The following is a 27,283-nucleotide window of genomic DNA, read 5'->3' as shown; positions in this document are numbered from 1 at the left end:
TTACCAGTGATTTTATTAAGTTGTCTGACTTCAGAGGTCTGTCATTTGGATAGACAGCATCTTTTCAATTATTAGTTGAAAAGATCTCTTTCTTGGATAGACCAGAGAATACCTTTTTTTTTTTTTTTAGCATCACTGTAGGGGTTTGAGGTGATTTGTTGATTGTTGTTGTTTTTTCTTTTTTGAGATTGTGTAGAGATGTCTGAAGGTGTCAGGGATTTTGTTGTGAGGTATGAGCTATTTCATGACCTGATGGTTCAAAGTTGAATGGCTGAGATAGTGAACCTGGAGATGCTTCAGGGACTGAGTTTCTCTACAGAAGTCTCATGATCCAAGTGGATCTCATGATGATAGCACCTTTGGGCCTGATTTATCCTCATTGGCTGTGGGGAGCAATCATGAGTGCTGCTATGCTAGTTGTCCACTATGCTGGTTACAGAAGTTTTATTTCTCTTTGGAACAAAATCCTAATATTATGGGATTCCTCAGTGATTTACTAGAGGAAAAGAGAGGTGGCTGCCTCATGCTTTCTTTTAAGGCACGGGTAAGAAGCTCAATAATCTCCAATTTTTTTTCTATTGTTGAAACAAGTAAAAACATACTGTTACTGTGTGTTATATGTGCAGACTGGAATTTAGAATAGTTCTCACTTCATTTTTCTTGAGCTTCATTATGAAGCTCTACTCACCTACCAGAGGCAGAAGATTTTTACAAGATTGTTTTAAATTGCAAAATGAAATAACCCAGAGCATCCTGGCTACATTGCAGTGAGCTATTCTATATTTGATAACTATGACTCTACACTTACATAGCATGGTTCACCCCCAAGGAACCCCAAAGCCCTTTCTAGTCCTGGGCAAGGACACAGTGGATGCCCAGGAATGGCTTTCACTCACTAGTGCCACGCAGCCACCTCGTGGGTGACAGATGACAGCTGCTTGTCAGCGGGCAGTGACATTCCAGGCAACTTGAAAGGAAGTGAATAGCACCGTGGCAAATTGAGGACAATCTCAGAAGGTGTAATTGCCTGCTAAGCACAGCTACACCAGCTGGAGTCAGTCCAGGAGACAAACTGTTCTCAGGGGGAGTGCAGCAGGATCGGTGATGGTCAGAAGCAGTCAGGACTTCCAGTGTTACATTTCTCACATGAAATTGCCTTCTCTTACCTGACATTTTTCAAATTTGTTGCTGGGGGGTGAGCTGCTGATGCATGGGGACTGCAGGGGCTGTGTGTCAGGCACAGCACTGCCAGTCCCACACCCTGCCTTCCAGTACAGCATCCCACTGGCTCGCTGGGGTCCCATGGGATGGCAGGGGGCCTGTGGGGAGCTGTTATACAGCTGGTGGCCAGAAAGGCTGGTTTGCTTCTTGGAAAGGGGAGTTTCACTGCAGTCGATGCCCTTTGTTCCTCCTGGGCCTTGCAGCTGAGTTAGAAGAATGGGATGGGGAAGGCTTGTGGTAGAAGGATTCAAAGCTGATGTTTTAAGTGACCCTTTCCTCAGATGTGCCAGTTCCCTTATTCCCAGGGTCTCTCTCAGCCTGGTATCACTGGGATATATAATCCCCTTCCAGCAGAGCTGCTAGGGAATGTCAGCATATTTTGCAATATGCACAACTGTCAGTTGCCTAATCCTGAGCAAGCACATGTGTTAAGCACATGATCCCTTCAGCAGAGGGAACACACTTAGAAACTGGCTGCAAGCACATAAAAAGCACTCCCTAGGAAACTTTGTTTTAAAAATTCTGCTATTTCCTTGAAGTTGTTTTTGTGTACTTGGTAGCCTTGAATTTACCTCCTCTGGAGTTATCTATAGCTTTCTTTCTGCCTTTTCTTTTTTTTATATTCCATTCTCACAATAATATGAAAATTTTAAAAGAAAAGAAAATACAAGCCTGTTCCTAGGCGTGACTTGACATCGTGGTCTGTTGGCAGTTTGAGTCTTTGTTTCCTTCCTTGCTACTTATTCTGCTACTTATTTATGTAGACAAAATGGGATAAAAATTATATATCAAACTGTGGAGTTTGGCCATCAGGCAAACAGTATGGAGCTGTGGAGAGGGAGGAAGGCACCAAGATACATTGTGCTTCACAAAATGCTTGTACTGCCAGTAAGTCCTTAAGGAATTAAGTACCATAGAGGGATGGACTGCAGCAATTTTCCTCCTTGTCTCTTTTGTTTTTCTGTGTTTCATTTGTAATTGCACCAGCCTTTATGTCAATTTTGTTGATCTTACAAGCTATACAGGCTGGGTAAGTTAAGTTGATAGCTTTGGGAATACTTCTGCATGGAAAAAGCAACCATCAAGTTCTGCAATTTTGTTTTTAGGATCCTCTCATAATAATTTATTTCCTTTGTAGAAGATGAATTTAAAAGCAGGACTAATTATAGGAGCTCAAGGAGCTACTTGCCCATTGAGGGCCAAGGTCTGAATATGGGGAAGAAACTGGGTTAACACTGCTAGTCGTTAAGACAAATTCGTACACTGTTGGTATGGCCTCTGTTAAAAATAGGTCCCAAAACTGTTCCACCATTTTTCTCCAAAAAAGATTGCAAAAGGTTGCTGCTCCATGATGTAGTCACCATTCATGAAAGCAGAAAGTCTTCTCCATAAAAATGTTATGATTGACAAGTCAAAATACAAAACCTTTCTGATCCTGGTTTATGGACTGTAATTAATTTTTCATCTAATCTAGATTATTATATCATCATGTGACAGCAAACCACAAGAGTTTGTTCTTACAAGTTAATTAATGTGAAGTCGCTTAGCCAAGCAAAACCCATTGTGAAACCAGAGTAATTTATAAATGTTAACCTTAACTTGATGGCAGTATGAAATTTTAACTCCTGTAGAGTTAGTGAAAAAATTAGTGTGTTTCTAAAACTTGAGTGTTGATCTTTAAGAAGGGGCAGATCATAGTAATGGTGCAGAAATGTACCACCTGCTTTTCAGAGACAGAATGACCTGCAGTACTTCAGTACAAGATCTGCTGAATAGAAACTCAGTTTTTCTGTTACAAACATGACCTTTGACAATTTTCCTATGTTTTGGTTTTTCCAAATTCATGTGCTATTGAATTATTTGCAGTACTTGGACAGATGCATATTTCTTTGTGTTCCTTTAAACAGAGATGCAGAGATTTTTTGGCTCTATGCTTATTTCATACACATCAAGTGGGAACATTCACTGACTTCCAAAATTCCATGTTCATTGTCTTTGATTTGTTAAAAAGTAACTTCTTGTCACAGACTGACTCACCAGATCAGTTCCTCTCCATTAGCTATCACCAGCTCAGAGCAGTGGTGTGTCCTGTTCAGATGCACAGGTGTAGGGCATCCAAGAATTATACCTAATATTTGTTCAGCAAATGAAAAGCCAGAATTCCTCTGGTAAATGCAGTTATTGGAATTCAGTGTTAAACATCAGCTTCATTAAACTGACAGATAATTTACATGAGACTGGACAGACATGCTCTCTGCAGGCATCGCCAAGCTGTCGAGTTCAGGAGAGGAACTAAAAGCAAGGGGGGTAAAATCTTATCTGCAGAAAGCTACCAAATGGGTTTCCATACTGTCACTGCAGAAAAATGCAACACTGTAGTACAGGACTTGGTTTTCTCTTTCTTCTTGAGTCGCTTTTTCGATAAAAGCAACGCCAGTTGTGCCAAATTTGTGACGGTATGTGATGTAACAAATCAGAAGGAGACAGGCTGAGCGAGCCAAAACCACCATACTCATTTTAATTAAGATGCTTTACAGCTAATTTACCCGGAGCCTTTCCAGTTGAAAGGCTGGTTACTAACACAGGAACTAGTCCCTCTAGTGCAGGGGCTGTTGAAATGGGGCCAAGGTGACACCTGTTTTGATTTTCCACGGGTGCATACAGCTTTCACCCAGCATTTAAAGACATGATAATGGTTTAATTCATCCTGTTCTGCCTTTTATCAGCAAAAGGAGTTTAGCTCTGACTGTGTTTCCAAGACTTCATGAGAAACAAAATAAACAACTACAGAATACAGGGGTTGAACTTTGCGTTTGTTGGGGGAGTTTTTCGAGGTTTTGGGTTTTTTCTCACCTTGTGCTTGTGCTGTAGCATTCTGCACTGAACTTGTGTGATTTTGTGCGGGCCTGGGAGTGGATGGGGTGTTGCATGCAGCCAGAGCAGTGAGCTGACAGCAGAGCTTTTCAGACACATTGCTTCATCCGGCCATCTGTTTGGTTTTGAGGGAAGGAAGAGGAAGATTTCTTACACTACAAATATATTACTAAAAGTCAGAAAATTGGACGTATTAAGCTTTATATTTTCCATTTATAATACAGTAGTTTGATTGCAGTGTATAAATCACTGAGTTAGAGCACTTTAAAATGAAGTTCTGGCACTCCCACTGCTTCAAGTAGCATTGTTATTTATAGATATTACATGAGGGCTGATGTTATGTTTAAGTGAGCGTTAAACAGTCCAGGCTGTTGTATTGTTGCTACGCACCAGAGAACCTCTGTCAAAGTGACTTTGGCACCGCTGCATATCCACCTTTCTCTCTTTGTCTTCCAAACCTTTCAGCAGTGTTTGCAGTTATCCATGTGCTCAGCGATGGAACAACCTATTGTTAGACTAACAAGGGCAAAGTCACACTGGGATTTTTAAAAAAGGGAAAAAAAAGAGGCAGTTCTTTACCCTGCCTAAAAGATTGTTAAATATTAAACTGGCCATACCAAGGAGTTCAGTGAAAGCAAACACTGTGGGTTTGTTAAACCTAATAAAGTAGAAAGTTAATAGTCAGGGACAGAGTGGTTTTGGTTTTAAGAAAAAAAAAAAAAAAGCAATGACAATACATCAGTGTAAATCAATAGTGCTTTACAATGTTTAATTAAAAAAGAGTGAAATGAAACCTAGAAAACTCCAAAATTTGGCCATAGACATCTTCTCATAACTTGCACAGAACCCAAATCTCTCTGTTACTCAAATCAGAATAGCTCCTGCTGGAGTGTACAATTCTTATAAATTATTTATTTTATTTATTAATTGAATTTATTTCAATTGATTCTCTGATTTTAGTTTTAAATCTTCAAACCACTAAAGTTGCTGTCCTTTGTCCCATTTCAAGCAACAGAAGTGGCAACAGGAAAATATGGGTGATTTCTTTTTCCATTACTAATCAGTCACCATTTGCAATTAAAAATGTGCATGTGCCTTGACACATCTTGGATAATGGAGCATCTATCTCCCCAGTATTCCTTGAGAACAAAGCTGCTGATCATATGTGTAATATATAAAAAGCAAAGTGTAAAACACAAACTACAGGAGAGCTCAGACTGGTTGCTAAGAGTTGAGAGGTTTTCACTTAGATTGGGTGTAAAGATTTGTACCTACTTTGGCATTCCTCGTGTGCCCTGGTAAAATCATCTCATTGCAAGAAAAAAACACCTGCATCAGTTTTTTGGGTTTGATTGGGTCTGATGTTTTTAAATTAAACAGAGTTTCAATCTGAAAGATTTTCAAGGGAATAGGGAAGAGAAAGGAGTGATGTGAACTCAGAGCATCCCCATCCTGTCTGCAGTAAAAACATCTTGTCCACTGGCGTGTTAAACTTGCTGTTGAAGTGAAAGGAATATATGGGAAATATCAGTGATTATCTAAACAACAAAACAGGCCTAATATTTGAATTTCTCTAGCTACAAAAGAAGGAATAGTGTTGGGGAAAGTACTGAGAATTCATACAGATTTAAGTGGAGCATTAATAGTGGGGTTTTTTAAAATCAAAAGCAAACCAACTAAACGAAAATGTCACCACCAACAAAAAAATGGTCTGTGGGTTGCAGTGGAAGTAATGAACCTTTGGTGAAATTACTGAAGTGTTAAAGGTATGTTTGTGGCCTGTGGAATGACAGAAGTGGCCAATAAAAGCTATCCTCCTGCTGGTGTTCAGAAGGAAATGAGGAAGATAAAAGGCTGAGGTGCAAATGAAGCAGTGAGGAAGGGAGAATGATCTATGGTGAAAAAAAAAATCTAGAGAACTATAGAAGGTTTACAAAGAAGTCAGTATACCAAATAAGGTATTTGATATAGGTATGGATATTACAGTACTTTACTGGTGGGTTTTTGACTGTGCAAGACCAACATGGTCTTAATGTGATTATCAGTAAAGAGAAGGAAAATCCTTGTGAGAATGCTGGGGGCACAAATTGGGAGCATGGGCAGGGAGTGTCCTTAACACCAAATGCCCAGACTGGTGTTGCTCAGGTCACAGCTCTTGCTTGACACAATATTAATTTGTGTGGTTTCTATTATGTTTTGCTTAAAAGAGAGGTTTTGTTATAATGTGATGGACTGTCTCCTCCTCTCACTTTTTAGTGCATTAAATAATCAGAAATGACTGATCTAACAGCTTTGTATAGAAGGTTTACATAGACAAATTCTCCTCCTGGCCAGTAGTAACTTTGAAGTTAGATAGTATTCAGAAAAGCATCATTCTTAAAAACAGCAGTAATGAAAGCTGTAATGAGAACAAAGAAAAGGGAGCAATTGTGATGTTTGTGCTTTTTTTTTCCCCCCCTTAAGCAAGCAGAAACACTTTTTTCAACTACACAGTGCAAACGAGACAGCTGATGTGTCTGAATGGGTTTTGGGATTCAGCAGATAACCCAAACAGAAATTTGCAATGCACTGGAAACTGTGTTGCAGTTTGATTTATGGCAAAAGCAGTCTTCAAACAGATTTGGGCTTAGTGTGTATTCCTGTCTTCTCATGAAATGGGATCTGAAAATTGAAAAACCATGTGTGATGACAGAGGAGGAAAGTGCTATTAATCAACACCACTTTTGTTCATGTCTTCAAAGCTGTTCTGCCACCTTTTTCATTTTTATCTCTTCCTAGGTTTTCAGCTTAGCAGGCATTTATAATCTTAAGTGAGCTACAGTAGCGGAGTGACTTGTTCGAAATCAAGTGCCTCTATCCCTAAATTTTTTCAGCTCAGGAATGTTGAATGTTTCAAAAATAAAGATGCTGTTTTTTCAAGATATTGCAAATTCATTAATTATACATGAAATATAGTCTTGTTTTAAAAAAGAAAAAAGAAAACTAAAACAAGCAAACCTTATGAGTTGTTTTTGCTACTTCAGTTTCTGAAAAGAATCCAAAAATGTATCAGTCTTGAAATGATCTGATATGAGAAATTTTCATAAACCAACCACTTAAACATAAAAAAGAGATATGAGTATATTTCTTCTTCATATGCAGAAGGAGTAAGCAAAAGCAGGTTTTGAGCCCGTATCAGCAGGTTAATACCAAGTCCAAAAAAAAAAAGTACAAAAGTGTTAAACAGTATTTCTCTTCCAGATGTGTTAGCCCAGATGTGAGTAGAGGAGGGGCTTGCTAAAGTTCATGGTAGTGTTTTGATTAAATTGTGTAGTGCTTAGCTATATTCTGTAAATAGCACAATATTGGCAATTACATTGGATTTTCTGTGGATTCAGTGTTGCTTAAATCTGTCTTCTCTGTGAATTAGTATGGCACTTCTCTTTCAGCAAGGAATGCAGTGTTTTGCCTGAAAAGTACTTGCAACTTTTCTGTAGAACAGAGGCTGATCAGCATTGCATTAATGGAGATGAAGAGAAACAATTTTTCATTTTTTCCCCTGGAAGATATGACAAACAAGAGGGGACAAATAGCACAAAGATTACAGCACCACAAACTAGATTTTTGGCAAAGCTTCATACCAATGCCTTGATCCTGGTGTTGGAGAGCTGCATCTTTGCAGCAGAAGCATCATCCTGCACTGTCCAGTGTCTCAGTCATTGCGTGGTTGTTTGCCTCTGAATTTCCACTCCAGTCTTCATTTCATTCTTTGATTTACAAGCTTTAGCAAAGCTGCACTCAAGATAGGGCACCAAGTAAACACTTCAGGTTTCTTTTGCCTGTGGTTGCAAACAAAAGGCTATGGAAGTGTGGGCTTTTTTATAATGTACTTGAAAAAGAAAGATACCTCCTCTTGACAGGAATAACTGCTCCCATAAAACCTATGTTGTTGTAGCTTGTATGTTACCAAGGTACGTATATCAGTAGAGGGAAAAGAAAAGCAGAGGACTGCTTGTTTCTTCACTACGCTTACAAGTTTCATTTGTGCCTTTCATTTTGTAAATGCATTTCTCAAACTCCATAAAACCTTATGTCTGTTCTCCAGCTCTAAAACCCCGAGTACACATGGAAGTGTGTAGCGTATACATTTCTGAAAATGTCATTTGTGTCATACTTTTATAAGGAGGATGTGAACATGACCTTTGGAGTGCTTCAGATTGGCAGAATCCACTGATCTAGACCACTGTTTAATTTCAATGTAGAAACAAATTTTGCTTATGCAGTACTCTAGTTTAAATTCCTACACATGTTGTATTGAATGCATGTTCTTGTTTAACATGTTAGTAATGATGTATGATCTATTGCACTCACTGTGGAATTTTTTGAGTAGGTATGTCATTTTCTCCTGCCTCTATTCATATACTGATGTTCTTGGCTTCAGCTTTTGTATCTAAAACAAAAAAATGCCTTCACAGATTGTATATGCTTTTACCTAACTTCTTCAACATGTTAAAATTTGTCCACTACCTCTCTTAAGTTAGCCAAAACCATTCTGTGTTATTTCACAGACATTTCATAAAGTAGGTAGGACTTTCTTGGGAACTTATTGGGGGAGGAGGGGAAAATGAGTGCTTTTTAATATGTTCCTTTAAGGAGGCAAGTATACACTGGATAATGATGTTAGACAAATGCTGTTGGTTGCTTGTGTTTCAAGTTCATTTACTTGGTACTGAAAGATGGGCCTCTAAAAACTTTTGGCATTCTTTCCCCAGCGCCTGTCAGTGGATGGACATCAAACAGTATTAAGTCCCCTGGAACGACTGCCTCGAGTGAAAAAGCGGCACCAACACCTCAGCTGAAGGAGCAGGACACGCTGGTTCAGCGGGCGGAGCATATTCCAGCGGGGAAGCGCACTCCCATGTGTGCACACTGCAACCAGGTCATCAGGTGGGGATTGCTTGCTGGGGCACTTTTGGGGAGTGTAGAACTGCCTCTCTGGCCAGGCCCAGAGAGTGGTCATGAATGAGTGAAATCCAGCTGGCCACTGGCCACCAGGGTTGCTCCCAAGGCTCAGTATTGGAGCATGTGCTGCTTAATATCTTAATCAATGGTGCAGACTGGGACCAAGGGCACACAGAGTCACACTTGCAGGTGGCTAAGTTGGGCAGGAGTGTTCCTCTGTTGGAGTGTGGGAAGGCCCTGCGGAGGGATCTGGACAGGCTGGATCAATGAGCTGAGGTCAGTTTTGTGAGGTTCAGTAAAGCAAAGCCCCGTGTCTTTCATTTGGGTCACAACAACCCCAGGCATCACTACAGGCTTGGACAGAGTAGCTGGAAAGCTGCCTGCCTGAAAAGGACCTGGGGATGCTGATCAGCAGCAGCAGAACATGAGCCATCAGCATGCCCAGGTGGCCAAGAAGGCCAGTGACATCCTGGCCTGTATCAGCAACAGTGTGGCCAGCAGGACCAGGGCACTGATTGTCCCCCTGTACTCAGCACTGGAGACCACACCTCAAATCCTGTGTCCAGTTCTGGGCAGCTCACTGCAAGAAGGACATTGAGGTGCTGGAGCATGTCCAGAGAAGGGCAACAGAGCTGGGAAAGGGTCTGCAGCGCAAATCCTGTGAGGAGCAGCTGAGGGAGCTGGTGGTGTTCAGCCTGGAGAAAAGAAGGCTCAGCGAGGACCTTACCCCTCTCTACAGCTGCCTGAAAGGAGCTTGCAGTGATCTGGAGGTTGGTCCAAAGGAGTCAACAGGTTCATAGTCAGGTCAGCAGTCAATAGTACTTTTTATCATTCTTTTATCATTATGGAAATAATGTTTAGCATGTGATAGGACATAGCCACAAGATGTGAGGGGAAGTTTAGATTGGACAGTAGGAAATTTTTTTTCACCAATAGGGTTGTCCAGCCCTCGAACAGGCTGCTCAGGGAGGTCTTAGAGTCACTGTCCTGGAGGTGTTTAAAAGATGTGTAGATGTGGCACTTAGGAACATGGCCCAGTGGTGGACTTGGCAGTGCTGAGTGAACAGTTGTACCGTATGAACTTACAGGTCTTTTCCAACCTAAATCATTCTAGGATTCTGTTCATCCTGCAGCCTCTCTCACAGCAGGGCTTTGTTTTGCTTTTGTGGGTTTTGATTCTTTGGTCACAAGTGGTTTAAGGCTTCATTTTGGTAATGTAGAACACTGTTTTCATGTGTGGTTTATCTAACAAAACTGAAAATGAAACTGGTTTGGAGGAAAAATATTGTGAACTGCTCACAATCACAGTCCTACAGTCCATTTTACAGAGAACCAGAAAGCTGGATGGAATGGAGTAAACGTAAGATCAAAGAAAAATAAGCAAGTTAGTTTTCATTTCACCCATTGCAATAGAATTGGGACTATTAGCTGGTTGGAAACCAAACAGAGAGCATAGCCATAGAAAGACTAATGTTGATTTCTAAAGTGTAATTTCTAACTGAGAAGAAGAAAAATAACATCCATAGAAGAAAAGCAAGTCATGTTTTAACAATTACTAGGACTGGATTGATAATAATTTACTGTATTGCTGGATTTCAAGCTCTCTGATGGGCTCCCTGGCCTTTGGACATTATGGTAGCTATTGTCCTTGACTTGTATGACATGGGTACAACACAAACACAAGTTTGTCAATAGAGATTAAGTTAAATAAGTTCTGCTGATCCCATAAGATATGCTACCATTAGCTAGAATTTTGTGTGGAAGAAGAATTGAATCTGGATTGCATTGTTCAGTCAGTGATTTCTGACAATTAGTCATCATTGTCTCATTCAGGGAGTTGTAATTGCTTGTATTGCCAATGTGCAAATCATCCTCGTTTTCATCCACCTTGCATTTTATTTTCCCTAAAATAGAAATCTCGTAGGATTATTGAAAAAAATGGATTCTTCCAAAGTGTTTTCTTCTTGCTTATTCAGTCATTTGTATTGTTAAACTATAAGGGGAAAGTAATTTTTTTTAATAGTAATTTTATATTTATTTATCTATATCCCATGTTTTCAGTGGACAAAATAAGAGAGCCTGCATTATGTTTCACCAAGACTAAAGAAAGAGATTTTTATTGATTGTAAAGTTCTGAAAAATGAGGAACTCCATGAGCTGTCTAATTTTCATTCATTATAATAGAAAATCAGCCTTTCCACCATGGGTTTTTGTAGCCTCTTGGGCTCTGGCTTGGATTCTACATCAGAACCAGCCAATGCAATCACTTGGTCTTTAGGGGTGAACTGAGTCCAGCTAGTTTGCTTCCATGAGATTTCTGTTGTGGTCGTTCACTACCAGTTCAGGGTTAATTTTACAAGACTCTTTACTAATGGATCTGTGATGTTTTGGAAAAGTTATTCCTACTTCCACTGGATACATCAAGGAAATAAAATAAAAATATATGAACCTAACCCCCATGAAGCAATAGAAAATACTTATACACATTCCCAACACAGGTGCACCTTATGCATCTTAATCTAATTTTTTTACTTCATTGAAAAATCAAAGATTAATATCAGAAAAAGTATATTTATTCTTGGGGTGAGATTCATCTGATTCCTTGAACAGTTTGGCTCATATAATAATTCTATCTGTCTTTAGTATTCTATCCTTTTTGTTCTCTGGGATTTGGATTTGTGTCCAGTAAATAACATGCAAGAAACTATTAATTTTCTTTTTTTGTGCTGTTATTTTAGTTTTAAACCAAACACAAAGTGCACTTATATGCTCCATCTTTCATACAATAGGCTTCCTTGCCTTTTACAGCAGTCATGGTTTATCAGGGAGTGCTGTGCTCTGTGCTGTGGGGTCTCAGTCCTGAGCAGATCCCCTCTCCTCTTGGCCCTTAAATCACTTTCTGCTGCTCCCCGCTCCCCCATTTGGATCACAAAAAAGAGATGAGCTGCTGCCCTTCAAGTAGGGCAGTCTGTTGGTCTGTGGAGCAACATTTACTCCTTAGTGGATAGTGAGGGCAAACTGCAGAGACCTCACTTGACTGTGCTTAAGCCATTGTCACCTCTTGTAAGCGACACCTTTTCATGAATAGTAATTGGTACCCACATCTGACTTCTTTGTAATTTGCTGTTGGTGTTTAAATCCTTATATTTCTTCATATGTTAAATGCCTGCTCAATTATTAAAGGCAAGTGTTCCGAGATGAGTTGATGTGCATTAATCAATGCCAAATATGCCTCATGTTGACAGCATACAGTGGATGTGGGAGACTGCAATGGCATTTTGAGTTCAAGTTTTAGCATAATTACACTTCATGCCCTCAGTGGTAGCTTTACCTATGAAAAGGTAGGAGGAGGATCAAATGGCATTGCATTGTACATCTGTTTTGAAGCCAAAATGCATTCTGGGGTTGGTTACTTTACACTCAGGCATAGAATAACCGTGGCTGGATGAGCCAAAACCTTTCTTAGAGATACCTTATAACTTTTTAATATATCTTCAATTATTCACACAGTGATTGTCTGAAGGTTCCAGTTTTTTCCAAAGCTTCATTAAGTAAGCTTTTCTTTCCATGTCTAAAAGAATCAAAGCTGGAGGTAAACTGAATTTCACTTGATCTACTTGCTGTGACGGTCTGGCAGACTTCTGGCATTTCCTGATGAAGACTTCTGGTTCCCAGACAGCCTTACCAAGTTCTGCACTGCAGAGCTGGCTCTTCCTTTGAAGTCCAAATGTGTTTTCTCTGGATTGCCATTGAGAACATACCCTTTGGCATGGCTGCTGTGAATGATGACTTGGCTTTGTCACCTTTTCATAAATCCTAATTGTTTTTAAAGGCAAAAAGCACAAAGGAAAAAGTATAAATGGTGCTTCCCTTCAGCATCTCCTGTACACAAATTGTACACTGTGGCATTTTCAGGGGAGGAGGAGAAGAAACTTCCAAGAATGTAGAACTGCTGTATGGTTAACTGTGAACTGATTGGCCTTCCTAGCAGATTCCTAGAAAAAGGAAAGCCTTTTTGATCTCTCTACTATCAAATTTCAGTTCTGGCTTACTATCATAATACAAGCCACATGAGAAACTAAATTACTGGTGTACTAATAAAATACATCACGATCATACTGATGAAGTTATGTTCAGTTGTGAGCATTAAATAATTGAAATTGCACTTATGTTTTCTTCATGTTGCTCACTTCTCCTTTCACTTTGCCCCAGTATCATTGTTACATGCAGAACCCAGATGTCTGAGGTGACTACTAAAATAATGTACCTTTAGAGCATTAGACTCTGCAAATACTCCTGTGAATCAATCAGAATCTCTTTCCAAAAAATAATAAATAAATGACTAGTTTGTTTTCATCTCTGAGTTCTGTTCACGTGGTCTAGGTGGTAATGCCAGAAATTTGTTCAGAAATGCTCAGAATGTCAGAGTAGCCTGGGGTAGAGGCACACTCATGGCCAGCTGTTGCCAGTTCGGTCATCCCATATCCCATTTGGACAGTAGAAACGTGCGTTTTTAGCACTGCTTTTACAAATATGTTCTAGTTGATGGAGGCATGTGGGATTTTTATTAGTTTTGATATTAAATGGGGAGGAAGTGAAGGATGAAGAATCTACAGCCATGTTCCTAGCATTGCATCCCCCTAGATACTTCTGTCCCATTGCGTGAGAGTGGGCATCCTGCCCCTTTCTCAAATTGGGGCTTTAAAGTCCTTTTCAAGTTAATGGAGGAAATAAATACCTTTCATTACTGGAAGCTATCATTTTGATGGCAAAATTATGCAGAGACTGGGAACACCTCCAAGTTCTGAATATCATGTTTTAGTGTATTTTACATGGCAGGTATTTTTTTTCTTCTTCTTCTTTTTTTTTTTTTTTTTTCTTCCATGTGCTTTGGACAGCTTTTAAGTTGCAGGAATCATTAAGCCGCAGTATCAGCTTGACATGTTTAAACTGCGGCCTGATTGAAAGTAAAATTGTGTTTAGAAAGTGTTCCTCTGGACATGTGTGCACAGGGAGCCAGCGCACTAATGGAACACCTCACAGACATTGTGCAGGGCACAGCCCCAGCTGTCTGGGGGCTTTGGGAGAGGAGCTCCATAGGTGTGCTCTCAGGCTGTTCCTGGTCTGTCTGCGCTCCTGAGCACTGTCCTGAGTGGCTGACCTCAACATGTCAGGGCTGTAAACTCTGGAGAGCTAAATGCAGCAGATGTAAAAATTCCTTCTCCTCCTGTTGCTGGCATGCCTGCTTCCCATTGCAGAGCCGAGCCTGTCATTTCAGTGCAGATGGCCAGAAACTCGATCCTACCTGGAGCCAGCAGAGCATCTTTAGTGTCAGCCCCGTGTTAATGAATCTGTTAAATTAGCCTGTGCTGACACGGCGCTCTGAGGGCACTTTGTTGTACATAAGGGCCTGTATTGTTTGATCAGTACATAACTGAAAGGGCATTGATGTAAAAAGGTGCTTGTAGAGCAGTGGGAGGGTATCGGGTTAGGTCAGTGTTTGCACTGCTCAGGCATCCGCTGGGAGAGGGGCTGGAGAGCTGCACTCAGCCCCAGCTCCTGCCTTAAAGCTTCTCTTCAGGAGCCCTTTTCCACTCTGTTCCCTCCAATAAACAGGGGTGAATAAAAGAAACTGGCCCAGACTAAAGTATGTTCATCATCTTACAAGGTCTTCGGGTTATCCTAAATCTTTGAGGCTATCCTAAGTCTGTTTGAGTCCCTTGTCTCGGACTTCTCATCCTGCTAAAAATACGTAGCATTGCCAGAGAAAATGTAGAAGAAAAATTACAGTCTTTACACTCTATCCTTGATGAAATTGCCCTCTGTCCTCAGCCCACTTATATTTCCATTTTAGAGTCAACAAAAGCAAATTTCAAGGTGGATTGGGGCGGGGGGGGGGGGTGGTTTTGGTTTTTTTTCTTTATTGCTGTTCCTTTATTCATATGAAAATCTTACACAAAAATGTTCTTGTACCTTACTTGATTTCTAAAAAAATGTTTAGCAGCAGGTGATCGTATTAGTACTTTTCAGGTTTTTTTAAGTGCAGCATTAGATCAGAAAAAAAACCAGTAAGAATTACATCTTTTCACTTTTCACTGCTTGAAAGAATTACATCTTTATTAGTGTGTTGGAAAAACAGGAAATCTGGTGAGGGAGATGAACCACAAAGTTCATCTGAAACCTAAATTCTGGAAAGTTGAGTGTTGGTCGGACCTTGGAGGCACCTCTTTGAAGTAAATATGTTCACTAAAGAGATTAACATTCTGAATATATTTTCAGATGAATATAAAGACGATATATACCTGGGATTCATGAGTTACAAACTGAGATTTTTTTTTGTGAAAATTTCTTTTCTTATTAACTGCATTGCATTAACCAGATAAATGGTATTAGAGGAAGCTGCCTGTTTGGGAAAAAAATGGACCTATTTTAGTACAAAAAATATCTTACTATAACTAGGATGGATTATCCTGTAAGAAACTTGTTGGAAGGAACAGCGATTGAATTTTTGTCTCAGAAGAAACTGATGTTACCTGCTCCTAGTGGGGTCAAGTCTACTTATATTTGTAGTCTCAATATGAAGGCAGACTATAGGGGAGCTGATCATGTTACTGAGTCAAATCTCTTTGCAATAGATGGAATTGGGAACATGGAAAACATTCTTCTTCACTTTCCTGGCAGACATTTCAGCACTCTATTTAATGTAGTTCTAAAATAAGATTTTTGAAATGCAGTGAAGTGAAAAGAATTAGTGTTTATTGTGGGCAGGCATTTCTAGGAGAGTGTTCAATTGAGATGGATACAGTCAACACTTGGAGCTTTCTTAGAGCCTGTAGGAGTAAAGAGGGATGGAGCAATGTATGTGTGTGAACAGTGTCATAATGGCACAGAGCTTTTGCAGATAAATCTATTAACAGCTTTTGCAGGAGCCAGCCCGTGTGCTTTTGCTGACAATATCTCTTCTTTCTAATCAGAGGACCCTTCTTGGTGGCTTTGGGAAAGTCATGGCATCCAGAGGAGTTTAACTGTGCCCACTGCAAAACCTCCATGGCTTACATAGGGTTTGTGGAAGAGAAAGGGATGCTGTATTGTGAGGTCTGCTATGAGAAGTTCTTTGCCCCTGAGTGTTCAAAGTGCCAGAGGAAGATCCTTGGGGTAAGTGACCAGCAAGTGGCCTGTTCTGTGGTGGCAGCAATAATCAGTGTGTTCAGTGCTTCTCTGCTATGAAATTCCATTTTACCTGGCCCAGTCTTCATTCTTTCAAATATACTCTTGACACACTTTTCTACTCTCATTACATACAAAATACACCTTTGGATCTTCTAATGTTGAACCTTTTCGATGTCTTTGAGACAAGGTGCTGTAGGCTCCTTGGCTCTCCTAAGCTCAGCTCCTGTTCTCGTGAAGCTGTTCAGTACCAAATTTTCCTGAGCAACTTGCTTTTAATTGGCAGCTTTTTACAGAATGAGAAGTGGGGGAGGGAAGTAAAAGGAAAAATCCTCCTTAGGTGAACTGAGCATTAAGAACACACTGCCTGCTGGATGAGAAGTGCTGAAATATTTCCAGTGTTAATGTAGATGGAAAGACGTGTTCTCTTACTGGGTTCTGATATTGCTCATTTGAGCCTGCCAGCTGATCGGCTGCTGTTTCACTGCAGACAGCAATGTGTCTGCATTCTTGTCTAACTGGGGTCATGCAGGGCTCTGGCAGCACAATTCTCAAGTCATATTTGGCACTATAGCATCTTCCAAAACAGCACAGAGCAGTCATAATTTTCTTTGTAATATCTTCTGATTAACTCTTCACTGACTTCAAGAAAAGGGAGAGATGCTGCTTTTCTTATTTCAGGGGCCCATTGTGGGTGAGATCCTGATTAAAATTAAGAATTTGAACAAATGAGTTGTTAAAACATGTCCAACTCTGTGTCAAACCTTCCAAAGACCCCAAAGGATTGCTCATGAAAAATAAGGAGATGTACCATAAATAAAGCACTTCATTAAGTTTAATATCGCAGAACTTGTGTGCACAACCCATTTTCAAAGTAGCAGCAGGAAACGAAGTGTTCTTGAAATGAATCAAGTGTGGAGGCATGGCTACCACAGTTCTAGTCATCACATCGAAATAATGTGTTCCTAACACTTTTTCTAATCCCCACAGGAAGTAATAAATGCTTTGAAACAAACTTGGCACGTTTCCTGCTTCGTGTGTGTGGCCTGTCATAACCCCATCCGCAATAATGTTTTTCACTTAGAAGATGGTGATCCCTACTGTGAGACGGGTAAGAAGCAACACAACCAAAGTTTACTGCAGCTGTGCAGGAAAGCAGAGCTCAGTAAGGTTGGGAAAAAAATTAATTCCCTTTTCTCAAGCTACACATTAGAAGCACCCCAGCAATTTCATGTAACTTGGATATGTCAATTCAAAGCAATAACTGCTGCTGTAGACCCTTTAGTTTGCAGCAGGAGGAGTTGGTGAGGATTCCTTCATCAGCTTCAGCAGCAGCAGGCTTCTTGTCACTGATTTTTACTTATTCCTGTTAAGTCCTCAGCTGGTGTATCAGTGATACATCAAAGTGTTAATTTTAAGGTGACTTTCTGGTTGGCTTTAAAGTAATCTGAATATATGTGAATCTGCTTACTTACCCAACACAAGCAAATGCCAGTGGAGTAATGTGGTTTTCTCTGAATAGCCTTTTTCACAGCCTGAGGGGCTTCCAAGAGTAAACAGTCTGTCCAGATAGTTTTTTGCAGGATCAAGGATAAAAAACTGTCAGGGGAAAAATACAGTGATTCAATTAGAGTGCTTGAAAGCCTGATGAGCAATATTACATGAACAATGTGGCCTAGAAGTTCAGGGCATTTCTGGTTTAGTTTTTAGCACTTCCAACTAATCATAACATTTTTTATAAAATCATAAAGTAGTTTGGGTTGGAAGGAACCTTAAAGATCATCTGGTTCCAACCCCTCTGCCAACGCCTCCCACTAGAGCATGCTGCTCAAAGCCCCATCCAGCTGGCCTTGAACATCTCCAGGAACAAGGAATCCATAGCTGCTCTGGGCAACCTGTTCCAGTGCCTCACCACCCTCACAGTAAAAAAATGTCTAAATGTCTTCCTATTATCCAATATAAATGTACTCTTTCAGCTTAAAGCTATTCCCCCTTGTCCTATCACTACTTGTCTTTATAATATGTCCCTCTACAGCTTTCCTATAGGCCCATTTCAGGTTCTGGAAGGTTCTGTAAGGTCTGCCTGGAGCCTTCTCCTGGGCTGAACAACCACAATTCTTTGAGCATTTCCTCAAAGGAGAAGTGCTCCATTCCTGTGAGCATCTGTGTCACCTTCTCTGGACTTGCTCCAGCAGGTCCACACCCATCCCATCTTGGGAACCCTATAACTGGGTGCAGGACTTCCAGTGAAGTAGATGGTTCAGAATCCTTCCCTTGCCTGCTGGCCACTCCTCTTGTGGTGTAGCCCAGGATACAGGTGGCTTTATGGGCTGTGAGTGGACATTGCCAGGCCATGCTGAGCCTCTTGCCAACCTATTATTATCAGTTTGAACAGTGTTTATTTAAGTTGGTTTTCTAGTTAGCTTAAAACTTTCCATGTACTCTTCTGAGCTAGGAAAGAAATAAGCAATTTGTAAAAGAATTCCCACAAAATGGAAAAGAGACAAAATTGTATCAAAATTATCTGTTTTCACAATGCATGCTGTGTTGGAGCTGTCAATTGGACCCTTGTTACGGTTTTCCTTCCACTCTTAGGAATGTTGCAGTTTGTAGAAGTGGATTGGCTAGAAAAGATTTAGCATGAAATTCTAATGACCTCTTAGATTTCCTTCTGAGCTGATCCCAGAGTTGTTCACAGCGCATGCCAGGGAGAGTGCTAGGTACTGTGAGCATGAGGGAAGTAGGCCAGTTTATCCAAAATTTCTCTTGTAAGAGCTGCTTTAATGAGATGTTGGCTGATACAAAAGGACACAGTAGGTTATTGCTAACTTGGTGACAAATGTAGGGTAGGGTGTTGCTCCTATTGAATTTGTGGAGCAGCAGAGGAAACGGGTATATGAGTGGCATCCTCCGGAGTGACAGCATGGTGAAATTTCATCCTGAAGCCATGTGAAGCCCCTAATCCTGAAACCATTTGGTGATTCAAAAATAGTACTGGAGGAATCAATAACTCCCCTTTGGGTGGAAAGCTCATGACAGGATTTGTTCTCTTAAGGTTCAATTCTTGTTCCTGCCACCAAATGACCCACATGTTGTGCAGTGCATTGATTTGTGCTACTGTTACAATTCCTGTGCAAAATGTGCCTTTTTCTATACTGTGAGCGGGAAAAACTGTGGTAAGATGTCAAGTGTACTACACTTCTTGCAAAGTTTATTTCTGAGATAAAAAGTTTCTAGTGCAAGTTAATGCAGACACAATCTGTGAGGTGTTATTGGCAGTGATACTTTGTAATGGCTCTGGCTCACTAACTAGATGTTAATTTGAGTTATATTAATTTTTCAAAGACTTTCAGTCCAGCTGGAGTTATGAGTCTCTGACTAATTTTAAAGAAATAAGGAGTAAATGTCACTGCCAACTTTCCTTCTTCCTAGTGCAAAGGAAGTTCTAATTTTAAATCTGTATTTGAAATTATAACAACATCAGCTATTAGTATTAAAGTGGGATTAATCTGCAGAATGTTCTGGGTTTAGATGTTGAGGCTAAAATTAAAAGTCTGGATATCTACAACTTTGAACATTTTTTAAGTGCAGGGTTAGTAGCTAATTTTGAAAATGCTGTGTGCAGGAAGTGCTGATATGTGACTGTGTAAGAAATCTGCCTTGGAAGGCTTCTGTGGTATTGCAATTCAAGCATGCAAAAGAAAGCTGATGCCCTTCATTCTGCCTTATCTACTGCCCTTTCTTCAGAAGAAAAGCCAATAAACTTATCAACACAACCACAGGCCAAATAACAAAAGGTTTTAACTGCTGGCACCAGGAAAATATCAGTAAGATTCTGTATGATCACAAATGTAAAGAGCTGAAAGAGTACAGTCATGAGACTGTTCCCTTCAGGGGTTTTGCACAGGTCTGTCCTACCATTTGATGTTTTTATTTGTCATTCATTTTAAACACTTAAAAATTAATTCCAGTAGCATGGATTAATGGAGGTGATCAGTGAAGCAGTTGCTTGCCACCGACAGCTATCAAGGGCTTTGCTATTCCAGAGTACTTGTGTTCCCCATCCTGTTGAGATGTCTCCTATGATGATTCATTTTCAGGGAGGTCATCACACAAAACACTATCTTAGGAAACAAAACCAGGACTTTCCTCTTGGGCTTGGCATATCTGATGGTCCCCTCTGGGCTCTGCTGCAGTAAGCATTAGAGCTTCAGCAGATGTGTACACTCTAGGTGAGAAACAAAATCCCCTTCTACACAGCTTCCCACCCTTATAATTCTCCTTTGAAAATGACCCCTGGCATCTAATTTCCCTGTCAGAGGCAGTGTTGCTATGGTAGTAACACTCTGTTACTGGTAGATGGAGTCCAAAGCTTCATTATGGCTGTCACTTTGACTGCAGTTCATCTTATGAAGACTAATCTTGCATTATGTGTTTTCCAGGGGTAGTGTGAAGGCCCCAAATTCTCTCATGTTATAGCACTAATGCCACTCTGCAGGAATAAAACATTTGCTTCATAGAATGGGGTGTTTGAGAGTTGAAATAAGTGAAAAAGACCAGACAACTTGGGCAAAGGAAAATGAATGGTTCAATGCCATTTGTTTTAGTCCCTGCTCCCTGAGATTGCTGGAGAAGCTTCTTCACAGTAATGAAGAGGAAGGGTTTGTTGGTTTGTTTTGTTGGTTTTTTTAAAAGTTATGTAACATACTTTAGTGACTAGAAAGTTATTCTGACTTGATCCAAATTTCTGGACTCTAATTAGGACAGAAGGCTAATGATTACATAGTTTTGAGTGGTGCAGTCTGGGGCAAAAATTGTACCAGAATGTAGGTCAGAGTTTATTACTCTCTGAGAAGGTCTGTAGTGTGAACAGCTGGGGTGTGGTTTCAAAGCAGAGTTGGAGAGAATGTAAGGAACACGTAGAGTTCACGTGGGTGCTCTCTAGGAGTGCATTTCCCCCACTCCAGCCCTCTGTTGAGCTCAAGGAAATGAAACACCAGGAAGATGGAAGCATTGCCCATTTGAAAGGAAGAGGAAGAGAACTGAATTAGCAAGAAGTCAACATCCCAGGCTTTTGATCTAGGAGCTTTTTATTCAGTATACTCAGTCTAACAAACTTCTGCAAGTTCAAATCTATTGCCAGTGAAAGAGCAAAGATCTCGAGGGGTCAGTCCTACTTTTCTGCATATGCTTTAAAAGCTGTTTGTATCTCTTTGCAGATTACTATGCCCTCTTTGGTACCATGTGCCGTGGCTGTGAATTCCCCATTGAAGCTGGAGACAGGTTTCTTGAAGCCCTGGGCCACACTTGGCATGACACCTGCTTTGTATGCTCCGTAAGTGAAGCTGGTCTGCCTTCAAACAAACCCTGGCAGCAGTGCTAGCCTGACCCATATGGGAGTTAACAGCTCTAACCTCTCTCAATCCCCTGAGCCCAAACAAAGAGTGCTTTCCCAGTTATTTGGAAGGTGTGTTGCTATTGTAAGCCTTTGGCACGGGTGTGAGCGAAGGTGTCCTGGATTGCAGCCCTGTATCCCAGCGTTTAACCCTCAGCATTTACTTCCTCGGAGTAAGCGTTGAAGGTTCTAAGGGAATGGGCTGTGTTTCCAAAGTAGTAAGAGTGTTTTTAACATAAGGACACTGTAGCCAAGGTATTGCTTGCTAATATTGTATGGCCAAAAAAAAACCTTAAAGAGAAGCCCCTGTATTAATGATTGGGGTTTCTTTTCTTAAATTCTGAATCTATCTCTGCTCCCACTTAAGCATCTGTTGTCTAATGAAAGGTTATGCTTACACCAGCCACTAGTATTACCTTTTCTTTTAGGGATCCTCTTTTTATGTAACTCTTACTCTTTGAATATATTTGTGCATAGAACAATACCATGATTTGGCATTCTGGATGGTTACAATGTAATTAATCCATCTGAATAGGGTGTTCTTTTGTTTCTTACTCCATTTCAGGTATGTAGTGACAGTTTAGAGGGCCAGACTTTCTTCTCCAAGAAGGACAAGCCGCTGTGCAAGAAACACGCCCACTCTATCAACATCTGAAACTTGGAGTTCGTCTTGTGTAACAAATGTACTGAGCAGAAAGGGTAAAATGTCCATGTTCAATAATTGGTTAAAATTATTTATACCAAATTTTTCTAAAATGTAAAAGTGATGTGGAAACTTGCAGAAAGGATCGTACACTAATTTTTCAGAGTGTTTATCATTTATGATTTTGCTTCATAAAAAGAAAGGTATCAGGAATTGCACCCAAGCCGAACAATTAGTGTGTCTTTATCTCTGTGCTTCACTCATTATTGTATTTCATGATTTTATGACCACATTTATCTCTGTTTCATTATGAGAAGTGAAGCATCTGTAAAAGTAAATACCTGATATTAGAGGTCTCAGTCTTGCTGCTATTCAAGAAATAAAAGGCGTTTGGATTCAGCAATCCCAATCACTTTATTTCAGCAATGTTTTTAAGTGTGTCCAGAAGTATTGCAGCTAAACTCCATTAAAAAGAACTCAAAGTAAAGATAAGATTACACAAAATATATAGTTCCAAAACTTTTTTTTTATCTGATATTTGTATTCAGAAAGTTTCCTACACAATTAGATGTAGCTGTGCCTTTGCACTTGAATTTCTGATGAGTTTGCAAGAGACAGAGGTTTTTACAAAGCATTTAAGTGGCTATGCTGGTAAAAAAGAATATTTGGAAGATGCCACTTAAAACATAAATGGGATACTTTTCTGTAATTCATGTACTACCAGAACACTAGCCAAAATCCCTTGCTGCTGAGAGTGTGTTTGATAGAATGAAAATGTCAGATCAAATCTTAAGGGAGCAGGGATTTCAACTCTTGTGTTTGCAGTTCAGGTTTTAGGTAGCTTTAATTGCCTTGTGAAGGGGAAATTGTGCTGAATCTGCAGGTAACAGCATTTTGTATCCAGAATGTGAGATTCTGGTGTTGAATGAGGGAAGCTGCTGAAGTGCAGCTGAGGACATTGGTTTTTTCTCAGTACATTCTTTACCATGTAGCTCATGAATATGTATATTGGTGATGTGCCAGGTAGCATACTGAAAACTTAACTTGCTCAGCTGTTAGGATTTTTATTAGTTAAGGATTTATTTTTCACTTTTCTTCCAGATGTAGGGAATGTATTGTTAAATGATATCCCATTGGTTTAAGCAGCTCAGTACCTCTCAGATCTTGCAAGGGAGCAGAGAGACAATGCTGTCATTATGCATTTGCCACTTGCCAGGTCAGCTGATTCTGTGGCTTGATAGGAATTTTGCATCCACACAGAGAGGCAGTGCAAGAGCAGTGCACCAGCTCAGTCCCCCTTAGGCTCAAATTAGGGCTTAACTGGTTTAATTGGACAACTGCAGGCAGCCGGGGAGGAGGTGTGCTCCTCTGCACAGGGTGAATTTGCTGCTGCAGACTTGCACAACAGTGAGGGGGGCTCTCTTAGGACCAGAGCAGATTCCTGAAGGAAACTGAATTTACATGCTGTTTGTTTCAGCTGGGTTGTCAGAGCTGAATTGTTAGTCTTCAGTGCTCTTTCTAGTAGTAGACATTAAAAATAACCATTTACTGGTTTTGCTGTTGTGGGGTGGGTTTTTTTACTGATTAAAGGGATAGTTTTATCCATAAAACTGTGGATAAAAAAGTAAAAAAAAAAATTGCTATGGTTGAGTAAAGCAATTGTAATGAGGAGCATTAGCAAAAGAGGAGGAAAGAAAACCAAACTTTCTGTACTGAAATATGAAAAAATATTTGGGTTTTTATTAATTCAGTGAGACAGGTTCACATTGTAGGGCTGTTTAACTTTATTTCCTGAAGTTGTTTTTATTCAATATTACCACGTTTCTTTTTTAACTTCCAGTGGTACAGAAGAAATTTGGTGAATGTTGGTAAATAAGAAATTTGGTGGTACGGTATAAAGCTGTTTAAAATGTTTACACTCTTGTAGATCTACCCTTTTGTGAGTTTGGCTGAAAAACAGAAGGGTGGAAGGAGACTGGACAAGACACAGTAACATATAATCCAGGTTGCTTTTAAAATTAAGTGGAATGTGGAGAAATGAGACCTATGGGCTAGGTTTCAGTGGAGCTTTATTGCACATGTGTGAGGAAAGAGGGGGAAATGCACAGGGAAAGGCGTTCCATCATTTCTGTGATTCAAACCTTGCAATTTTAACGTGGGATAAAAACTTCTCAGTTTGTCATTGTCCTTAAAATCCAGTTAAATTTTTTTTAACCTCATAATTTTAATTGGAATTTTATTTTTAATCCATATGCTCTAGGGTTTGAAATTTTGCAGTTGTTAATGAATTTGAAGACAAAAGCCTGAAAGGCTCCAATAGAACTGCTTCATTTAGCTGCTTTGCCTTTTAATTTCTGCTTTTATCTATTTGTTAAAAATTTTAAAGGAAGCATAGAGTCACTGATAGATAATGAATATTTAATGGCTTTACCAAATTATATAAATCAATTAAAAGGAACATAATTTTTATCATTATTTTAATAAGTGAGATTTTAGTAGAGCACTTTATAATAATGCCATATATCTCACTGAATATTTATTACCTTTTGTTGTTGTTGTTGTTTAGACCTATTTCATCCTGGAATTATTTTGTGTTATTTTAAGCCTGCCTTTACCTCTAGAATCTTTCGGGGTCTGAGTGTATGTGTTTAAATATACTTCTTTCTACATGCACGCACATGCATTGAGAGACATAATTATAAATGTGCATTTGAATGCAGACTTGACATAGCAAAAAATCATTTGGGGATTTAGTGAGATTCCCAACTGCTTTTCACACAACACACATACAGCATCCATGTTATGAGGGAATGTTACAGAGTCAGGACAGATATATTAGTTACCTAACTACTGTAGATCTTTGCATGCATTTTCACTCAGTCATTGTTTTTCTTCCAACACTGCCTGTGAGAGAATTTGGCTTAACTCTGTTTTGAAGTAGAATGTCTTTATAAGAGAATAATTCATCCATGATGACAGTTTCAGTATGTTGTAATGAAATAATTCAGAATTACATGTAAATATAAATGCTTAATATAGCAATGCCATAAACATAAAAGCAGGAGTTGAGTTGTGGTTCAGTGTGTGTTGGTCTGTTAATTGTGTACCTATTTCTTCACAGAGCTACTTGCATCATCTAGCCATGCCAGCTGCTTTGCAAACATTGTTTCATGCTAAACTACCAGCTGTTAAGTCCTGGTGATTTCTTTGCTTGTGTTTAATAATCTTTGGCATTAAATTTTGTCTGTTCACATTTGCGATTTTAATTACAATTGAAAAATATAACAAGCAAATAAACCCTACTCAAAACCTGAAATTCTCCGTCTTCACTTACTTTGTGGTCGTTTTTTTTTCCTGAATCACAGCCAGTAAAGGAAAACCATGATTTTACACACAAATAGATAGCATTTGAACTCATTCTTCAGGTTTTATGGGTTTTTAAGCTTTGTTTTACAGGGAAGGAGCAGGGAGTCCTGGTGACACCAAGGTGACCATGAGCCAGTGATACTCCTCTGAGCCAAGGAAGACCACCAGCCTCCTGGGGCCCATTGGGCAGAGGATTGCCAGCAGATGGGAGAAGTTATCCTTCTCTGCTCAGTCTTGGTGAGACCCATCTGGAGAGCTGATTCCAGTGCTGGTCTCACCAGTACCAGGGACAAAACTGTACTGGAGTAAAGAGCAAGGAAGGTGGTGAGGGGCATGGAGCCTTTGTCATACAAGGAGAGGCTGAGAGAGCTGGGACTGCTCAGCCTGGAGAAGAGGGGAGTCAGGGGAGATCTCATCAATGTCTACAAATACCTGGATAGGGGAGTCAAGAAAGAGCCAGGCTTGGTATGTAGTGAGAGGACAACTGTGAGGATGGTAAACATTGGCACAGGTTGCCCAGAGAGATTGTGGAGCCTTTATACTAGAAGATGCTCAAAAACTGACTGGATACAGCCCTTGGACTAGGCAAGGTCCCTTCAGCCTTGGTGAGTCTCTGATTCTTCAGCTTTTTTCAAGATGGATGGAAAGGTATAAATACTGTGTTGAATGCTGTAGAATATGTAACAATGTAAAACTTACAGCAGCCAATTACTGTTTATTTGCTGTCCTTTCTCCATTCTGCTGCCCATCTAGAATACCTTGCACTGTTTCTCTGGAAGGGTTTAATGTTTTTCCTAAGTTGACACTGTCCAAGGAAATACTGCCTGCTCTGGCAAGCCTTGTCTGATACCGTACTCAGCCTTGGCATGCAGCAGTCTCTGTTTTCACCATGGGACACTGCTCTGACAGGGCAGTTCCTTCATGATAATACCAGCCTGGTAAGAATCCCTTAGCTGAGCATCCCTTAAACAGGCAAATGCACTCTTGTATTTTTACCTTTATTTACACAGGCAAAGCAAAACACTGCACACAGCTCTATAAAATTTAGAGGCAACTTTACAGAAAACTTGCCTCCCCTTCAGTGTTTAGGCTGTGAGCGAGACAAACACAAGTCTATTTGCAAACAGTACATTAAGCTCCAGAAGCCAAATTTTTAAAGGCATGAAGTCTGCATTTGACATTTTAATGGCAAAGGTTTGGTTTCTATCAATCACAACGTCATGTAACATTAAAATGCACCGACCAACAAAAAAAAAGAGATCTGTCATTCATTCATTAAGATGCTGTAATCCAGTGTAAGATTTATAGGCTTAAAATGCAATGGTGTGTTTTCACAATAAATCCACTTTCACTGCTCAGCACAGAACAAATCTCTCTGTCACTCAAAATATTTGCTGGTCAAAATGCCCTATATGAGATCTTCAAAGGGTTTCTCACAAAATTGCATATAAATCCCTTTACCAGCAATGGCTTTATTTAGGTTCAAGTTTTACTTTCTTGGGACGTTGGTTAATATCTTGTGCTCAGACAAGATCTTGGTTATATCAGAAACACATAGGGCCTAATTTATTATTAGCAGTCTGGTGTTAATTAGGGGGAATTACCAGAAATAGTTTGCTTGATGGAAATTTATTATGGTATCACACTTTACTGATGGTGAAATAGGAGTCACTGAA

At 39.9% G+C, this 27,283-nt stretch overlaps 1 protein-coding gene across 9 annotated transcripts in view; it reads left to right on the top strand.

The window, feature by feature from the left end:
- The window catches only part of PDLIM5 (PDZ and LIM domain 5), a 142,484-nt gene extending 119,708 nt beyond the window's left edge, over nucleotides 1–22,776 (top strand). For all 9 annotated transcript variants that reach the window (XM_058804166.1, XM_058804168.1, XM_058804163.1 and 6 more), the window contains 5 exons: nucleotides 8,847–9,021; nucleotides 16,011–16,191; nucleotides 17,194–17,314; nucleotides 21,423–21,538; nucleotides 22,164–22,776. In XM_058804166.1, coding sequence (XP_058660149.1) covers nucleotides 8,847–9,021; nucleotides 16,011–16,191; nucleotides 17,194–17,314; nucleotides 21,423–21,538; nucleotides 22,164–22,253 — 683 coding nt within the window. In that variant the 3' untranslated portion in view covers nucleotides 22,254–22,776. The remainder of the gene's footprint in view (nucleotides 1–8,846; nucleotides 9,022–16,010; nucleotides 16,192–17,193; nucleotides 17,315–21,422; nucleotides 21,539–22,163) is intronic.
- The last annotated feature ends 4,507 nt before the right edge of the window (nucleotides 22,777–27,283 follow it).

The sequence above is a fragment of the Ammospiza caudacuta genome, chromosome 4, assembly GCF_027887145.1.
Source record: "Ammospiza caudacuta isolate bAmmCau1 chromosome 4, bAmmCau1.pri, whole genome shotgun sequence".
Lineage (NCBI taxonomy): Eukaryota > Metazoa > Chordata > Aves > Passeriformes > Passerellidae > Ammospiza > Ammospiza caudacuta.
Note: the sequence above shows the minus strand (reverse complement) of the source record. Positions and strands in the feature narration are given on the sequence as shown.